We start from the raw sequence: 18,789 nt of genomic DNA, 5'->3' as shown, positions 1-18,789 counted from the left end.
TGTTAATCATTACATTAATACTAGGAAGAAATTCCATATACACATTACAGTCTTCTCAAAGGACCAAAAGGATAAACTCAAGTCACAGGGCTGATGGTCTGCATGAAGGAATTAAGAAATATTAACGATGTTGGTATACACCTCCAATTAGTGATTCAACACAAAGCAATACCAAAACCTAGGAAAATACACTGACTGACGTCAGTCCATTTGATTTTATCATACTCTTCCTTAAGCAGGAAGGGCAGTATGTGTCGTTACTCAAGCCAACAATTGAAAATTACACAAAGGCTAAGAATTCAAACAGAGAACTGTGAATGCAGCATGGAATAAGAAAGGCAGTATTCTCCACAATTCAGAGAAACTGATTTATGAAGTACTTGAAATCACAGAATAGATGAATTGTGAAATTACATAGCTTGGACAAATGTACTAGATTAGGAAATCTGGTCTTGAGGCCTTTGAGCATTTTAATAAAACCAGATGATTCCAAGGTGATGTTTCACTTGACTGTACGATTTGCCGATTTTAACCTTCATAAAATGAAATTCTGATGACATCAGATGCTCTGGACTGAACACAAGGTTTTTACAAGTTTAAGCTGCCATAATTGAGATTTGCTTAAAATTAGGTAAACAAGGTAATGAGTGACCATATCAGAGATTCCTCTTGAGTAAAAAAAAAAACAAAACAAACAAACAAACAAAGAAAGTTTCTATCATTTTAAACAAAGAGTGGTTATATGGGGCATCATGAAACCATTTCCATTAGGGCTAACAATCAATTTGCTATGACTCTGTGGGCACATAATCTTGCTCTGTCCTATTCCCCAAATATAAAGAAGCAAGGGGACCATTTGTCTTGTACCATCATGTGTGTATGGCCAAAGGAGGTGAATACCTTGCCGAATGACCATTTTTATTCAAGATGTACAAAGCTGATTTAAACAATTTGGCAAATACTGTTTCAAACATGGGAAACCTGCTGAAGCCTTGTGCAGGAGAGTCACAAAATAAATGCAACAGATGTACTATCACACTCAGAGCAATCTCCCTAGTCTCACTTTATCTAAGGAGAAAATTTTCACTGATACCTAAAGATGACTGATTTCTAAGTTGTTCCCACCAGTCAACTAAAATTCACAAGTAACAGTTTTCCCTTGGTATGCAACCTACGAACCTGGTACCACAAGTACTCGAAGAGAAATACATAAGTGTATCTTCCTGTTGCTCAAAAACCCACTCCCTCTCAGGAAAACCATCACTCTCTACAATAGATGAAGAGTTTGAGAGGGTAAAGAAACACGTAACTGATACTAAACTTGTGAAGTATGAAGAGAGCAGGAGAAACAGTAAGGTCAGGGGTGCCTCGGTGGCTCAGTTGGTTAAGCGTCTGACTTCGGCTCAGGTCATGATCTCACGGTTCAGGGGTTCAAGCCCCACGTCAGGCTCTGTGCTGGCAGCTCAGAGTCTGGAGCCTGCTTCTGATTCTGTGTCTCCCTCTCTTTCTGCCCATTCCCCGCTCATGCTCTGTCTCTCTGTCTCTCAAAAATAAATAAAACTTAAAAAAAACAAACAAACAGTGAGGTCAGAGGAGACAATTCTTAGAGCAAGACCAGCCTTGTTAAAAAAAAATCGAAACTCTACACCAACTAGACATGACGGCAACAAAAGTGGAAGAAATCAGAAAGAAAAAGACTGACAGAACGGACCACAAAAAAATTAAAAATAAGAGAAATGCCTTATATACTACTCAAAAGGCACCATCTAAAAAAAAATCAGTGATATTACAAAAGATTAATAAAATATGCACATAAAAATGTGAAGATATTTACATCACACCTGTTAGAACGGCTATTATGAAAAAGAAATAATGAGTGCTGGTGAGGGTGTGGAAGAAAGGGAACCCTTGGTGCGGTTGGTGGGAATGTGGATTGGTGCAGCCATTATGAAGAACAGGATGGAAGTTCTTCAAAAAACTGAAAATAGAAATAGCTATGATCCAGTAATTCCACTTCTGAGTATATATCCGAAGGTAATGAAACCACCCTCTCAAAAAGATATGAGCAGCCCATGTTGACTGCAGCATTCTTTACAATAGCTGAAACACAGAAACGACTCAAGTGCCCATGAAGAGATAAATGTGTAAAGAAAATGTGGTATACATATACAGGAATACTATGAGCCATAACACAAGAAGGAAATCCTGTCATGTGTAACACCATGGGCGGATCTTGGGGAGAGTATGCTAAGGGAAGTAAGTCAGACAGAGAAATACAAATGCTATATGATCTCAGAAATATGTGGATTTTAGAAAAACGTAATTCTTAAAAAACTCATCAAGAGAACAAAATCAAAGGAAAAAACCCACACAAGATTGGTGGTTGCCAGAGATAGTGGGGGTAGGGGTGGAGGTGGGGGCTGGGTAAGTGTAATGGATGAAAGTGGTCAAAAGGCCCAAACTTCCAACTATAGTTTCTGGAAAGTAAATGTGCAGCCTGGAGACTATAATTAATAATACTGTATTGCATATTTAAAGTTGCTAAAAGAGTAAATCTTAAGAAGTTTTTATCACACACAAAAAACGTATCACACACAAAAAATGAGGTGATGGATGTTAGCTACACTTATTTCCCAACATATACAAAGATCAAGTCATTATGTTGTATGTCTTAAACAAATACAATGTTATATGTCAATTATATCTCAATAAAATTGGTAAAAAATACTATGATATTGTTTGGCTTATATTAATAGAACCTAAAAAACTATACCATGAGCGTTGACAAGGGTGGACTAAAATAGAAAGTTGCAGCATATGAACATGGCAGTTTCAACATACATGTATACATGTATTGACACATACATGCACACACATATAGGAAAAAAGGACAAGAGACACAATGAATGTTAGCAGGGATTATCTCTGAGGAGTGAGTTTATAGGAGATTCATGTTTTCCATGTAATTTCTATTTTCTACAAACTATCAGTTTCACTTTGCTACAATCGGAGTAGCACCTTTTGTTTTTTTAACCATACCAGCCTGGAAGATCAGAGTCACAGACACAAGGCCTGCAAAATTTTACCATTTTTCTAAAATGGCACAGTCATGTGGATGTTGGTACCCTTGGTTGGCACCCAGGGCCAACATTTCAGGTTTTACCAAATCCCTTACTGCCCAGCTACACATATTCCAAGCTTGGGGTTCCCGTCTCAGCACAGGGGGTTATTAAGAAGTTCCTCACCAACATCACGGATGCTCAAATACATGTCTGGCACCCTGGAATACCCGTTCCCCTTCGTCTACTCCAGACCATCTTCTCTGAACTTTACTTCAGTGTTTCTTTTTTTATTTTTATTTTTTTTAACGTTTATTCATCTCTGAGACACAGAGAGAGACAGAGCATGAGCAGGGGAGGGGCAGAGAGAGGGAGACACAGAATCTGAAGCAGGCTCCAGGCTCTGAGCTGTCAGCACAGAGCTTGACACAGGGCTCAAACTCATGAACTGCGACATCATGGCCTGAGCCAAAGTTAGATGCTCAACAGACTGAGCCACCTAGGCATGTCCACAGTGTTTTTTTTTTCTTTCCTGTCTCTACCTCATTGCCAGACTATTTACTCCCAATTCTTTGCATCAGCAATGCCTGTATGCAAAAACCACTGTGTGTACCCCATCCAATTCAGTGTCACGGCTAATGAATGAGAACACTGATACAGCGTAAATGCAGGGAGAGCGTGTTGTCAAGTGGTGACACCAGTTTTCGTGTGGGGCTCAAAGAGAGACTCCAAACAAGTCCAAAAGAGGAAGGTCCTCACAATTTTCTGAAATAAGAAAAATTTACTAAAAAACATGTACATGGTATCCCACACTTTCTACCTTACTTTGTGCAATGACTTGTATTTGTTAAGTCAATACCCCCCTTACCCCCCAGTGGCAGGGAGGAAGGAAGATAATGAAACGTGGACCACAACGTTCACAAGGACTTCTTTACACATGTGGGATGTGGGGCACCCAGGTGGCTCAGTCAATTGAGCCTCTGACTCTTGATTTCAGCTCAAGTCATGATCCTGAGGACATGGGATGGAGACTTGCATCGAGCTCTGCACTGAGCATGGAGCCTGCCTGGGATTCTCACTTTCCCTCTCTCTCTCTCTGCCCCTCCCTGCTTGTGCTCTCTCCTTCTCAAAATAAACAAATAAATGTTTAAAAAAAAAAAAAGAAAAGAAAAAAGAAAAAGAGTGGGATGTGAGAGGTTCTGTGGTGCTGCCCAACCCCCATGTGCCTATCCTAATGTGTCTCACATGTAAGCTTCTACTTGGAACTATATGGTTTTCCTATAATCTGTCCAGTTCTCTGTTTATTTTTACCCCCATGGGCCTCCTTTAGGAGGAAGCCTTGAAGAGGAGCTTGGTGAACAGACCAGCAGCAAAAAACGATGACCCATCCTTCAGAAATGAGGTACCCATATAATTATAAAATATTTTATGAAGATTTTTCTAACAACATACTAACCATATATATACCTATGGAAAATTTCCCTTCTGCAATAATTCCTAGCATTATCGAGCAGGAACATGAGATTCCTTTTCATCTTTCCTTCCAGACACATTCTTATAAATGAATCTAAGCAGTCACCTGCAAATTCCCATTGAAATAATTTTTGAAGACACAAAAGGTTAGGTATTTTGGCAAGAGGGCAACATTTGCTCTTAGAATGTAAAAAGCCTGGAGCCACTACCCAATCAGATAAGGCCTTTCAAAGAAAGAATGTTCTCTGGTTGATGGCAGGAGAAGTTAAAGATCTGAAGCATGAGAATGGCTGGATGTGTCATTGGAGGCTTGAAGATGGGGGAAAGTGGCCTGGAGAGGATGAAAGTGGCCTCTGGTTGATGGTGCAGAGGAGATAGGGATCTCATTCCTACACCCGCAGGGATCTGAATCTGTCCAAAACCTGCATGAGCTTGGAAGGAGACGCCTTCTTTGTCTACAGACGAGAGCCCAGCCCACAAGACACTGTGAGTTTGGTCTTATGATGTCCAGAAAAACCAGGTAAGGGTTCCTAGGAAACTAAGTGCTTGTGATTTGCCACCTCGCTTTGATTTGGGCCTTATGATACCCTGAGAGCTCCCTGAGCTCAAACAATTCAAGTGTACCTGGACTTCTGCCCTACGGAACCATAAAATTAAGAACTGGATATTGTTTTAAACCACTAAATCTTTGGTAATTTATTACACAGCAATAGAAAGCCAAGGGAGGTGGTTCTTTTGTTTTCTTTATTGGCTTTATTTTTAGAGGCTTGATTATAAAACCACTATAAGCTAATTTCCCTACCTTCCTATTGCCCAAAGATAAACGATGTTAAGTTTTTCCTTTCTCCTTCCAAAAATTTCCTATGAATATGCATGATATATAAATTGTGTATGTATGCATATATGCAGTCTAAAACACACATACACATATAAAATTACAGAATGTATTTCTTCAATTATCTGTCTTGGGCATCATTCTTTTTTATGGAAGGTTAATTTTATGTATTTATTTTGAGAGAGAGAATCCCAAGCTGGCTCCATGCTGTCAGCCCAGAGCCTGAAGTGGGGCTCGATCTCATGAACCATCAGATTGTGATGTGAGCCAAAATCAAGAGTCAGACCTGCTTAACCAAATGAGCCACCCAGGCGCCCCCAGGTTTGGGCACCATTGTAGTATCAGAACAAAAAAAGTCTATCTCATTCTTTGTAACAACCATATAAACCACTGGATTATATGCCTCAATCATTTTCTACAAAACTGGTCCTCTACTGAAGAACATGTGAAATGATAAAGTGGTAACAACTTAACTTTCCATTTGCTATTTACAAGTAGCCAGACTTGTGATTGTCTGTTATTTTGTGAGAATATCAGTAGATAAATTCTTAGAGATGAATGTACTAGGACAAAAGGTAAATGCAATTGTAGTTTTTACCAACAGGTCAAACTGCTAACCAAAATAGTTGCACCGATTCACATCAACGCTTAAGTCATGTGGAAGGGCTTGCTTCTCCACAACCTTGCCATCACTGGATTCTGTCCATTTCATAAAATTTTTGACAGTATGCTAGGTGAATGGTACTCTAATTATTCTGGTTCACATTTCTCTCATGATCGCCACGAAGCATCATTTCATATTTTTGGGGGAGACATTTCAATTTTTTTCTGTGACACGCCGTTTACATCTTTTGCCCATTTTTCTCCTGGTGCATTTGCCATTTTCACATCAATTTATACAAGCATGAAGGTGCATGAAGGCAATCAGATATTCATCAATTATGGGCATCAAAATATTTTTCACACTTTGTTTTCTCTTGATTTTGTTGATTACAGAGAAATTTTTATGTTAGGAGAGATACATGAGTCTTTTCCTTTGGGGCTTCTGGATTATATTTCATACTTAGAATCTTCCTGGAACGAGAAGCCTGTGATTTTCTACCTTTCTTTTTTTAATGGGACTCCCATTCACTGCTCTTTTAGGAATCCCTGGCTCTCAACAAATACTATTTTGTTTCTAGAGATAAGCTCCAGAAGACTATGCCAGTATCTTTTCCCCTAGAGCACAAATGACACAGCCACACGAATAAATTCATGTTCTCTTCTCTACCAATTCATCTGTATTAATTCATGTGCCAGTGATGAGTGGCCTCATTCACATAACACCAACCTTTTAAAAAAAAGAGAGAGAGAGAGAGAGAAAGTATAACTTTATCTTTTGGGTCAGAAAGCACAGAGAGATGGCAGTTTTTCTTTTCTTTACTGTTTTTTTTTTTTTTTTAATTTCTCTTGTTTTTTTTTTTCCTAAAGACATTTAGGAACTCTCACCTGGCATTCTGTGTATTAAACACATGACACAGGAGGTAGCAATAAGAGATAAAAAGGCATGGTAAATCGGCAGGCATTCATACCATCAAGACAGGAGGTCTTTATTTTACGTACATTTTCGGGGCACCTGGGTGGCTCAGTCGGTTAAGTGTCTGACTCTTGACCTCAGGTCATGATCTCAGGGTTTGTGAGTTCAAGCCCTGTGTCAGGCTCTGTGTTGACAGTGTGGAGTCTGCTTGGGATTCCTTCCTTCCTTCCTTTCTTTCTTTATTTTTAACTTAGTTTTGAGAGATAGGCAGAGCACAAGCAGGCAAGGGGCAGAGAGACAGGGAGGAAGATGCAGAACCCAAAGCAGACTCTGGACTCTGAGGAGTCAGCAGAGAGCCCGACACAAGGTCTGAACTCACAGACCACGAGATCATGACATAAGCCAAAGTCAGACGCTTAGCCAACTGAGCCACCCAGGCACCTCTGTCTCTCCCTCTTTCTGCCCCTCCTGTGCTCACTCTCTGTCTCTCTCTCAAAATAAATAAGCTTTAAAACAAATTTATATTTTCTCCCCTTATTATACATAAATAGGAAACTAGCAGTCTGCATAAATGCCATTTCTCACAAAACAAGTCTGACAGAGCTCATTCTGAGCAAATAAAAGCCTACTGGCTCTACAACCTAAGGAAAAATGCTCTCAGAACCTGAAAGACAGGCTTCTCTCTGCCCACTCCTCTGATTTAATACTAAAACGATGTTTGAAGACAAAAGAATTCACACCAAGTCTACACAGTGAAAAAGAAGAATAATTAAAAGGATCATTAAAGTCTTCACCACGTATTCTCGAATCTCAATATTAGCAATGAAGAAAATCATAGCAATAAGAGACCAATCAACAGGCTCATAACGTAGGGTACAATGACGACAGAACACTACCAAGAGGAGCAGGATTCAATTTTTTCATCGCCATTGAATTCTATGCAGAAATAAAATTTGTGATATACTTAGCACTTGTATACACTGCCAGGCACCGTGCACGAGGAATGTAGAGACCCAAGTCCAGCCTCCAGGTAGGTACTGGGCCTTGCCTGCCTCTCTATCACCTTGTGCTGTGAGGACAATAATGTAATAGAAATCTCCAAGGTATAAATGGTAATGATATATATAGCTGGGTAGCCCTCAAGCAGCTTTGGAAATACAGTATGACCAACTGTTTATCTCTCCCCCCAATGATACCCTCCTTGCACCTTCTCAGAAGTAACTACTGTCATGAAAGTGGCCTTTAAACTTATCACGTTTTCCTTTAGACTCTTACAAGAAAGGTATATATACATACACATACATGTTTGTGTGTGTGTGTGTGTGTGCGTGTGCGTATATATCCCTAAACAAAATATTCTTTGTAGCCTGATGCCAACCTTCAGGAATGTTTTCACCAATTTTCTTTTGCGACCTCTGCTCTTTCTGCCCAGCCCTCTGAGCTTCAGCCACGTGGATACGCATGCACGATGTTCTGGGACGAGTATGACACAACTCATTTAACCGTTTTCCAACTGACGGCGATTTAGGTTGCTTCCAATGTTCAGCTATTCCGAACAACGGTGCTGTGAACAGTCTAGAATATGCTTTCTAGGACTGTCTAGAGTGGCATTTCCGGACCTCAGTGATTTTGCTCCAGGATCACCATTTTATCAGTACATGTTTCGCCTTTTTTACTTTGCCATCTTTTATTTATTACTAAAGGGAAAACAAATTTCATTCCAAAGGGTTGACCATGTCTCTCTCTCCTTTCTTCTCCCCAAACATGTTATAGGTAACTCCTACTCTTGACTAGAAACCATCCCTGAGCAAAAGGACTGCCTCTGGGAAAGAGATACAGTCCTCCTTTTAAATAGGAAATTAGTATCATCGGAAAGCCCAGCAGGGTTAGAGGTCCCACCAGAGGGCAATGACTTAAGGCTTAATCACTCATCATTTGCACCCATCATCCTTCACAATCCTGAAGACAGCTTCCCAAAACACAGATCCTCCCCAAAGTCCTTGAAAGGCGCTCAAAATCAGAATCCCTTATACTCTCTGACTTTGATCTCTCTTTCTACCTTTATATTCTCTTACAATCAAACACACACAATACCCCACAGCAGCCACACTGGTAATTCCCCTTCTCTCACCCCATTTCTGCCAGCCCGAGTCTTGCCTGGCTTTTAACATCTCAATCAAGTGGCTCCTTCATACTCTCCCATACTTTCCTGGTTGGAATTAACCCTTCTCTTCCTTGCACCATCATGGACATAACTTTAAAAAAATTTTTTTAAAAAAAAGCAGAAACAAACAAAAACCCACAACAATACCAATAAGTCTTCACTGCATGGTTTTTCAAATATGGCTATACCTTCCTTGTAATTAGTATTTGCAGGGGCACCTGGGTAGCTCAGTCAGTTAAGTGTCTGACTCTTGATTTCAGCTCAGGTCATGGTCTCACGGTTTGTGAGTTCTAGCCCCAAGGTGGGCTCTGTGCTAACAGTGCAGAGCCTGTTTGGGATTCTCAAACTCACTCTCTCCCCCCCCCCCGCCCCCCGCCTCAAAATAAATAAATAAACTTAAAAAAATTAGTACTTGTGGCCAAGGGTCTCGCCTCTTAAATCTTCATTGTACCTCTATAAAGATTATACATGTAACAAATAAGTTATATATGCCACTGCCAGATGAAACTTTAGACAAACTCTTGTACACATACAAGGTACATTCTAGACTGTTTACAGCAGCATTGTTTATAAGAGCAAATGTAAGTAATACATAAGTTCAACTTTAGGGAGAAAACATGCTGAACAGTTCTGTTGGAAGTTAAGACCCATGGTATCAAAATAGGGCATCTTGACAAACTAAATATTTTAAGCTGAAGAAATACAAGAAATGGCATATGCAGGGGCGCCTGGGGAGCTCAGTTGGTTAGGTGTCTGACTTGGGCTCAGATCATGACCTAACAGTTGTGAGTTCCAGCCCCGCATCAGGCTGTGTGCTGACAGCTCAGAGCCTGGAGCCTGCTTCAGACTCTGGGTCTCCCTCTCTCTCTGCCCCTCCCCCGCTCGCACACGCGCATGTGCTCTCTGTCTCTCTCTGTCTCAAAAATAAACAAACATTAGAAATGGCATGTGCAGCAAGGCTCTTTGGACCTGGACCGAAAGCACATCATCAAGTCCTCATGTGAGAGATGTCCTCCCTATACCCTGAACAAAGGAACAGACAAGGGACACAGAAGACTGTGAACACAGAGCCCTTGCTAAATGTGCCCCAGTTTACTAGACCTAGTTCACTTCTGTCCTATCTTTGCACGTTTTACTCTTCATCAGACCTAGCATTAATTGACTCAAGTTAGTCACCTCTATGCCTGTGTCATGGAAATTTTCTATTAAGTAAATGTGTTTGCTCTTCTCTGGTTAATCTGTCTTTGGTTATGAGATTCCCAGTGGAGAACTTAGAAAGGTAGGGAAAAAGTTATTTTTCCTCCTCTATAGTTCTTAATGCTAATTCTCTTCATGTGAATGAACACACATGCATTCCTCAAAGACAGTCCCAACATGGAAACATGGCTTGCATCATCCACACAGTTAGAAATGGAGAAATGAATAACTCAAAAAGGATCCCATATACAAAGACATTCTTAATTTCAGAGTCCAAACACTTTGCAAGAGAGGATGAGGCTTAGGCTCACTTAGCAGCGAGAATAATGTAGTGATAAAGCAACAGGAAAACCAAAGTATGATATAAAGGCACACTTGAATTTCAAAATGCTTGGATTATTTTAAGAGCCAGCAAAAAGTAAAACAAAACTTAAGAAAGGGTAATTAATTACCTGCATGAGCAGAGAGAGGTGAGTGTGGTCGAGGCAATGCTGGTGATTGTCCATTGCCTATCAAGCTTTTCCGGTTGCTTGTTCGGCAACTGTCAGAAAGGAAAAACAAAAACAAAGTTTCAAACAGCAAATATAACATCAGCGATGTCCAGGTATATTCAACATACACCAGAGGTTGAGCAACCTGTCTGCTCCTGCTGTTGCTCCAACTTCTGCAAGTTAATACACACTCACTAATATTTGATGGGTGGCTGCCTCTTGAATATTAGAAAATATAATGTATTCACATAGCATAACACCATCAATATTCCGCACCACCAGTGAGGTTATAATCAAATGCCGTCTTTCCACTCCTGACTGCAAATAGCTGACATGCCATACACCCAAGTGATAAATTAAGGATTCAAATCAGCAAACCACAGGTAGCGTCTTTGTTGACATGAAATTCCTAATACAAAATTACATGCAATGAAGCGCGATGACATTAATCTTACAATGATGCACTAATTAAAAATCTAATTATTTAGACAAATTTCCTATTTGTGCCTTTTGTCAACAGAACAGCTGATGCCGAAGAGATAGGTATTTCACTACTGATTCATTTTTCATCTTGTATACTATATTCAAATTCCTTATTAAGGTAAACACTTTGGAATCATAAAAACAGATTCCACTTGGTATTAAAGTAAGAGTGAAAGTGTTTTGCCAGAGGCACATGACCCACTGTTTTGATCCCGGTACCCACTCAATAAACTGCTACCTATAGGCACACGGCAGCTACTTTTTCCTGTTTCTGCCAGGGCAAAGTTATAAAATGCTTATCTTGATTCCAAAGTAAGTCTCAGAAGCAGCAAAGAATAAGACACATGCAAAACTGGTTGATGAGGAGAATATTATCTCCCTTTCACCTGCCTCTCCTTTAGTACAGACTGATGCTTCACTCTCTATTATCAGTTTAGTAGTGAGAAAAAGGGGAATAAAACCCGGCAGGTTCAGGGCACTGTGATTCTACCCTTCTACACTAGGGCTGCCCTCCACCACCATTAAACGTTTAGTGTAATGTCTTCCTTAACTCAGAATATACCTGTTATAACAGGCTCTTCAAAGAGAAATTTTCACCTGACGTCTAACTTGGGGGTTGTGGACACAGAAAGGAACGTTTCTAAATATTCAAATAACACATTTCAGAACCAAACTCAATTCCTTTCAACAAAATTGACTTGGGAACCAATCCTCTCTCTTCAATGTTTGCTGCTCATTATCATTTATCAACATTCCCATATTTATAATTTGTTAAGGTCAGGCTCCATCATTTTATTTTCCTTACTGGAACAATCAACATCCCTTAGCATTATCTGGGAGTTTAATTAAGATCATGTTTACTCAGCCTTAAAGAAGTTGCTGATTAAGAACAGACTCTTGATACTTAATTATAAAGGTGGATTGTGATATTATCAACTCATCTATTAAGAACCGTATTTGACCTATTAAATTCACAATCATTAAATCAGATAGCATGATTGTTTTAAAAAGACACTGTATAATTTATTTAGTGTTAATTCAAATGAATGTCTTCTTTCATTTTAATACAGGAATATTAAACATACCAACTTGCTAACATTAATAAGAGAAATTATAAATGACAGATTTATACCCTGGAAATCTCAGCAAAGTTATTTGTTAATTTGAGCAAATTAACTGAAATATGAGTTAACTGCCAGAAAACTGACCACCTGTATTATTTTTTACATTTAGCATTTGATTTAAGTCACTTATGAAGATTTTCTCTTGACACTCAATTATTGGTGTTTATGTATGTAAAGAAAATTTTGAATAATAAATGTCTATCAACGCAAATATTAACCTAATGATTATCTTAAATAGGGATACTGGTGAAATATGTGAACTTAAAGAAAAACTAGAAAATGGTATTTCGTGAAGAAAATTAAAAAAAAACAACACCAGAATTTTCCTAACAAATACACAGAATGACTAATATACTACTATAAGCAAAATCAATTTAAATTTAACACAAAGAAAAACAGAAGAAAATTTCAAAACTATTTCAGTTATTTAAAGTCTACCTAGAAAGGCTGAAAAGTACTGATTTTAAAAATGTGATTCAGGGGCACCCAGGTGGCTTAGTCGACTGAGTGTCTGACTCTTGATTTCAGGTCAGGTCATGATCCCAGGGTCATGGGATCGAGCCCCGTGTCAGGCTATGCACTAGGCATGGAGCCTGCTTAAAATTCTTTGTCTCTCTCTCTCTCTACCCCTCTCCCCCACATGCGCTCTCTCTCAGGGAAAAAAAAAAAAAACTGACTCAAAAAAAAATCTTAAAAAGAATGTCTAAATAAAACTGGCAAATGGAATATACTTGTTTGGTCACTATCAAAAATATAAAAATACAATAAAAGTTTATATGACATTCATCCTGTGTTTGCCTACTCTCTGTAAAGACTTGTAGTCTTTACAAAATAGTGATCACGAATGCAATTTCGAGTAAAAGAAAAAAGGATTCTTCATTTAGGAGTATGTGTGCAAGAAAAAAAGTTAAAAGCAAATTGTTTCAGAATTTCAGTAGTTTACCATAATTAAGATACTGGGAATATTTTACACAAAACCCTAAATAATCAGAGGCATATCTTATTGACAAATGCTATGAACAATCAAAGCTGAAAGGGTCTTCTCTAACCTCTATATGGATCGTAAGCATGAAGGTACAGACAGTATTAAAATTATAACAGACTTGAAACGTTCCTGAATCTCTCCACAATCAAACAGGAAGCTTTTAAACAAATACAAATCCAGCCTTTATAAAATACAGGCCAAGAAAGATTCCTATGTATACACAAAACCAGACTTTACACAATACAGGCCAAGACAGATTCCTATGCATACACAAAATAAATACAGTCACGAACTAGGGACTTGGCTTCGCAAATTCATTTATTTGTTGCTAATATTCTTAAGGGTAAAGGGATATTTTATACTGTATTTAGCCCCAAAATATCAATTCTTGATATGTACATTAGCACTTTTACAGACCTGGGACCCTGAGATATTCTGCAGACAATTTTCCAATGGTAGGGAAGACAGTCACCTAACTTCATTGCTCTAGGTACCTGATTCCCAATAAATGAATTAAAAGCTGATTTTAACCCAGAGTAAAACAACTCCTAGTTGGCAGGACCTATGAATGTTTGCTACCCACACTGCCACAGCACCTGGCACTGCCCACACATGACGCTGGTACAAAATGCTGAGCTGACCTCTAGGGTCATCATGTATTCATCCAGGTTATCACACTCTTTCCTGAAGATGTAAGGAGAAGCTCACGGCATCCAAGTAAGAAGCAGGTTCCCCTTGTGGTGGTGACTGTGCCACACTCATTTAATTCATAAAGTGAAGAAAGAGTAGATACATCGCTACTTAGGCAAATCAAGGTTCATTCCCTACCACCAGCATGACTAAGTTGATTCAGCTTGCTTGCTTTTTCTCACGCAGGGTCACCCAAGGGAGAAACAGGGGCTGTGTTACCAGGTAAAATAGGAATGTCACCTCTAGTGGAGCCGAAATCTTAGCCTGCTTAAAATTTATCCTTGTTTAATTTTTGAGCTTGTAAAAAGTCTTCTCCAGTTTTCAGCCTTTGGAACAAAGATCCATGATTGCCAAGTAAAACACTTAGTAATTCAAGTTTCAGCTACTCGTCCCATAATGCATTCTTTCTGCTTCACTCTTTAAAAAGAAATGGAAGCCATTCCCCCTGCCCGTGCTCGGATCTGGAAGCCAAGCACAGGAATGTCCACTCCCCACTAGGTACCACCTCCTCTCCGGTTCACCACCTGAAGCAACACATGGAGACATGCTGCTTCTGGATAACATCTCAGTTTGTTCTATCAGTTTGGAAGGTGACACACTGGCACAAATTCTTTACTTGCAAAATCTGAGTTTAGCCCAAGAAGACAGCCACAGACAACTTGCGACAAAGGAAAAAACAAAGAGTGGGTCAGGACAGAGTATAATGATGCCAAGTAAGTATTTCTTTTTACCTCATTCCTTTGGTTCCTCCCACCATGGACCAACTACACACACACACACACACACACACACACACACAAGTACTGCTGACTGGGTGGACCTGGGATCTGAGGAGAATGGAAGGTGGAAAGGCAATGATAGCACTTGTCAGTCAGTGGGACTGGCCAGCCCCTGGGTGCTGGGAGGCAAGACAGGGAGGGACAGAACACTCTTGAAGAATGTCGCAGCTGGATGTGCAAAGGGGCGGAGATGCTTTAGAGTGACACAAGGCCAGCACAAGGAAGTGTTTGTCTGCATGGTTTTGGCTCAGGCAGGTGATGTGAGGATTGCCCAGGGCACCCCTCCTGCTGCTCTGAGCTCATTGTTCCCATCACCAAAGCATTCCGCAAGGAACTGCTGGATTTCCTAGTGACAGCAAACAGTGCCTTCTGTTTGCTAGGAAGATAAAGAGACAGATCCTACATTTCATCATCGAGGTCAGGGCTGACTTAGTGTGAGGTGGGGTGACTGGGTGGCTCACTCGGTCAAGCATCCAACTTCAGCTCAGGTCATGATCTTGGGATTCTTGAGTTTAAGCCCCACATCGGGTCATCGGGCTTTGTGCTGACAGCACGGAGCCTGGAGCCTGCTTTAGATTCTCTGTCTCCCTCTCTCTCTCTGCCCCTCCCCTGCTCGTGCGCTGACTCTTTCTCAAAAATAAACATTAAAAAAATTAAGTCATCTTTAAAAAAAAAGTGTGAGGGAAAAGAGGTATGTAGGCTACGCAGCTGAAGGGGGAGAGGGGAATGTGGTGTACATAATTTTGGTCCAAAGCAACCATATTCTCTATCTGCCCAGGTTGTCCTTATGCTAAGGACATGAAGGCCTTGGTGGGACCTGTAAATATTTCACATCGGAATCTGTCACATCTCTCCTGGCTGAAGAAACCTGTTAATTATGCCCTACAAGGTGTGTAAAAGCTGCAAGGCCTACCAGACTGTGGCCTTTTGCAACTGGTCTGAGTAGCTGCGATCCAGCTTAATTTTAAATGACATTCTTTTTGAGACATGAATACTCATCACGTCTGACCACAGTAAGACATGCTGCAGAGGGGAAACCGCAATAGGCAGTAATCTCTAACATTCACAGCTGACTTGAAAGGCTTAGTGTAACGTATGACTGGCCACGGCTAAGAGGCAGTGATGGCACGGTGACCTGTGGGAGGAGGGCCCCAGGAATTTAGAGATGCTAGGCTCCAATTTATTAGTTCGTCTTGAACAATTTGATAAATTTGCGGTAGACCAATTACAGACCAAAGCTTCACTGGATGTGGACATGTGTTATTGTGAATACCTTAACAGAATCAGACTATTTGAATATTCCTTCAACAAAAGGGAAAGCCCAAGCGGAGGAAGGTGGGCATGACTCGGAGACAGAGACTGTCTAACTCAGGTGGTAGTCCCGAATACCTGTTATAAACCAAGCAGGCTGTAGTTTCCATGTCTGTACAATGAATGAGCTACAGCCACATGAGAAAAACAGTTGGAAGTTGTCTGTCCTATTGTCCAAGATGTTTTAAAAATAGAGAAAATATCGAAAAATAACAATTTCTACCGCTGGGAATGAACGGTATCACCTTGTCATATTTGTTTCCAATCATAGAGCAGAGACAGGGGGAAGGGTACACTTTTACATGCAAACCAATCAACATGTTCCACTTCCCAGCAAGACAACTACTGAAAAAAGTGTGGCCTGGAGCCTTCCCATTCATTTTGGTACCTGAGCACACTTACGTGCATCTAACAACACGTGTGTCCGTGTTTACAGTTTCACTAATGATATCACGTACCAGGCAAAACTGATAAACATGTGCGAATGTGCAAGAGATGGACGGCTTTCCTTTCAATGGCTCATTAGGCTTTACACGGTGGGCTCCCCAGGGGATGTCCAAGGGTGGACAGCTTCCATGGTCTTTTTCCTGACTAGGCTATTTTAAAACTCTGTAGGGGTAGAAGACAAAATGTAGAAAACTGGTAGTAAGCCGAATGATTCTTGCCCACAAAAATGCAAACAAATTTTGTATGGCAGAGATACAAGTGATAATCTCTAGGGAAGGATGATCCCTAACACTTAATAACATTGTCCTACAACATAATAACCCGTTTTGCACATCTACTAGCAAATTCATGGCATCATTCCTGATTAAAAAAAAAATATATATATATATATACACGTATATATATGTAGATACGCATCTGAGTTTCAAAATCTTTTCATCTTTTTTACTATATTGCAACTACTCTCATTAATTAATAACAAAAGCTTTAACATGGTCATTTTATATTTCTGTGGCAGTCACACTTTTTGACTTTTGCAGAAATTATACTTTAGTACACACTACCAATTATAGGTATTGTGCAACCTACTTTTTTCCCTCTCAACATTATATTTTTTGAGATTTAACCATGGCAACATAAATATGGGTCTAATTCATTCCTGTTTTAGGTTATTCATTTGAAGCAAATTTTAGAATTCTTAAATGCACTAAAATTATATATATCATGGACATTTCGTTTTCCTTTTCTGCAACAGGAACGATCTAGGCCTCTGCATGTTTGCAAATCGCATGCAAAAGCCTTAGAGAGTATATTCGAGCTGTATTTTGAAAGAAAAATTATAGTAAGCAACATAAAGAAAATCTTCCTTAAAAATGTGTAGACACCTTCCCCCCAAATCCTACTTATTCCTTCAGAGACTGCTTTGTCTTTCTCTCCATTTCTACCTTCATACCACTGTCTTCTCCCAAGAACTTTTTTGCTTTTCTGATGTACATCAATCTCCCCTTTCTTGAGTCTTCTTCAAGGCTACAGATGTACCCCCTTTCCTGAACAGTTTAGAAAGTGGTAGAGATCCACGCATGAGTGTTTGTGTCTCTGTGATATAAGGTAAAGCCAAGCACTGTTGGCATCCCACTATGGTCTCTGAAATCAAGGCTCCACCTAGGCTTTCTATAATTCATTCAAAAAATTGCTTGCAGAGTCCCTAATATATGCTAGGTATACTCTAAACAGTAAAAATCCCTGCTGCCCTCAGCTTACATGCTGGAGAAAGAAGCAGACAGTAAACACAAAAATGAGTAAACTTTATAAAGTTTATACTATACTATGATATATATGGTAGGAGATGGTGATAGAGATAAATAGTGCAGAAGGGTGCCTAGGTGACTTAGTCAGTTAAAGGTACAACTCTTGGGTTCAGCTCAGATCATGATCCCAGGGTGCGTGAGTTCAAGTCCCGCATCAGGCTCTTTGCTAATGGCTCAGAACCTGGGATTCATTCTCTCTCTCTCTCTCTCTCTCTCCCCCTTCCCATCTACCCCTCCCCTGCTTGGGCACTCATGCTCTCTCTCAAAATAAATAAATAAAAGTTTAAAAAAAGAAAGAAAGAAAGAAAATATAGTTCAGAAGGTAGGACGGAGAGGGCAGATGTAACGAATCACACCTGTAAAGAGGTGGTCAGGAAAGGACTTACTGGGGAGGTAAGAAGTGAATGAGGACAGAAGGATGAGGCATCCAGCATTCAGAAACAGCAAAAGGCCTGACACAAGTGTAGAGTGAGCCAAAGGCACCAGAGAGACAGTGGAGAAAGAGCACGGGCATATCTGTAGCATCTTGAGAGGCCACAGCATGGAGACCAGTCTCTAGCCTGGGGGAAAAGAAAAGCCGTTGGAAGGTTTTGAACATCATCTGACTTTTGTCTAAAGAGAAGAAGGGTTCAGGCTACCAGATGGAAATGATCAAAGGAGGAAGTAGGGAGGCCAGTTAGGAGGTTAAGCTGATGGGCTAATCTAGCCCACTCTTTGTGATTGTACTTTAAGTATTTTGTTTCAATAACTAATGGCCCCCAAATTCAATGCATTATACCAGTCCATGTTCTTCTGTACACCACCAAAAAAAAAAAAAAACCAAAAACAAAAAAAAGGAGAAGTAGCAAGCAGTGACAGTGTGGTGACAACCAAGCCTGAGTGCCACAGGCCTCTTCACTCCCGCACCTATGTAATGACCCTAGTTCAC

At 40.0% G+C, this 18,789-nt stretch overlaps 1 protein-coding gene across 23 annotated transcripts in view; it reads right to left on the bottom strand.

Annotated features, from left to right (window-relative positions):
• The window catches only part of MAST4 (microtubule associated serine/threonine kinase family member 4), a 556,148-nt gene that overhangs the window by 104,536 nt on the left and 432,823 nt on the right, over positions 1 to 18,789 (bottom strand). For 22 of the 23 annotated variants that reach the window (XM_053223443.1, XM_027040714.2, XM_053223445.1 and 19 more), the window contains one exon: positions 10,697 to 10,785. In XM_053223443.1, coding sequence (XP_053079418.1) covers positions 10,697 to 10,785 — 89 coding nt within the window. Of the gene's footprint in view, positions 1 to 10,696; positions 10,786 to 16,565; positions 16,904 to 18,789 lie in introns of those variants that run through there. The other variant, XM_053223516.1, reaches the window with a different exon arrangement.

Source organism: Acinonyx jubatus, chromosome A1 (assembly GCF_027475565.1).
Source record: "Acinonyx jubatus isolate Ajub_Pintada_27869175 chromosome A1, VMU_Ajub_asm_v1.0, whole genome shotgun sequence".
In the NCBI taxonomy this organism is placed as follows: domain Eukaryota; kingdom Metazoa; phylum Chordata; class Mammalia; order Carnivora; family Felidae; genus Acinonyx; species Acinonyx jubatus.
This window is presented reverse-complemented; position numbering and strand designations above follow the sequence as displayed.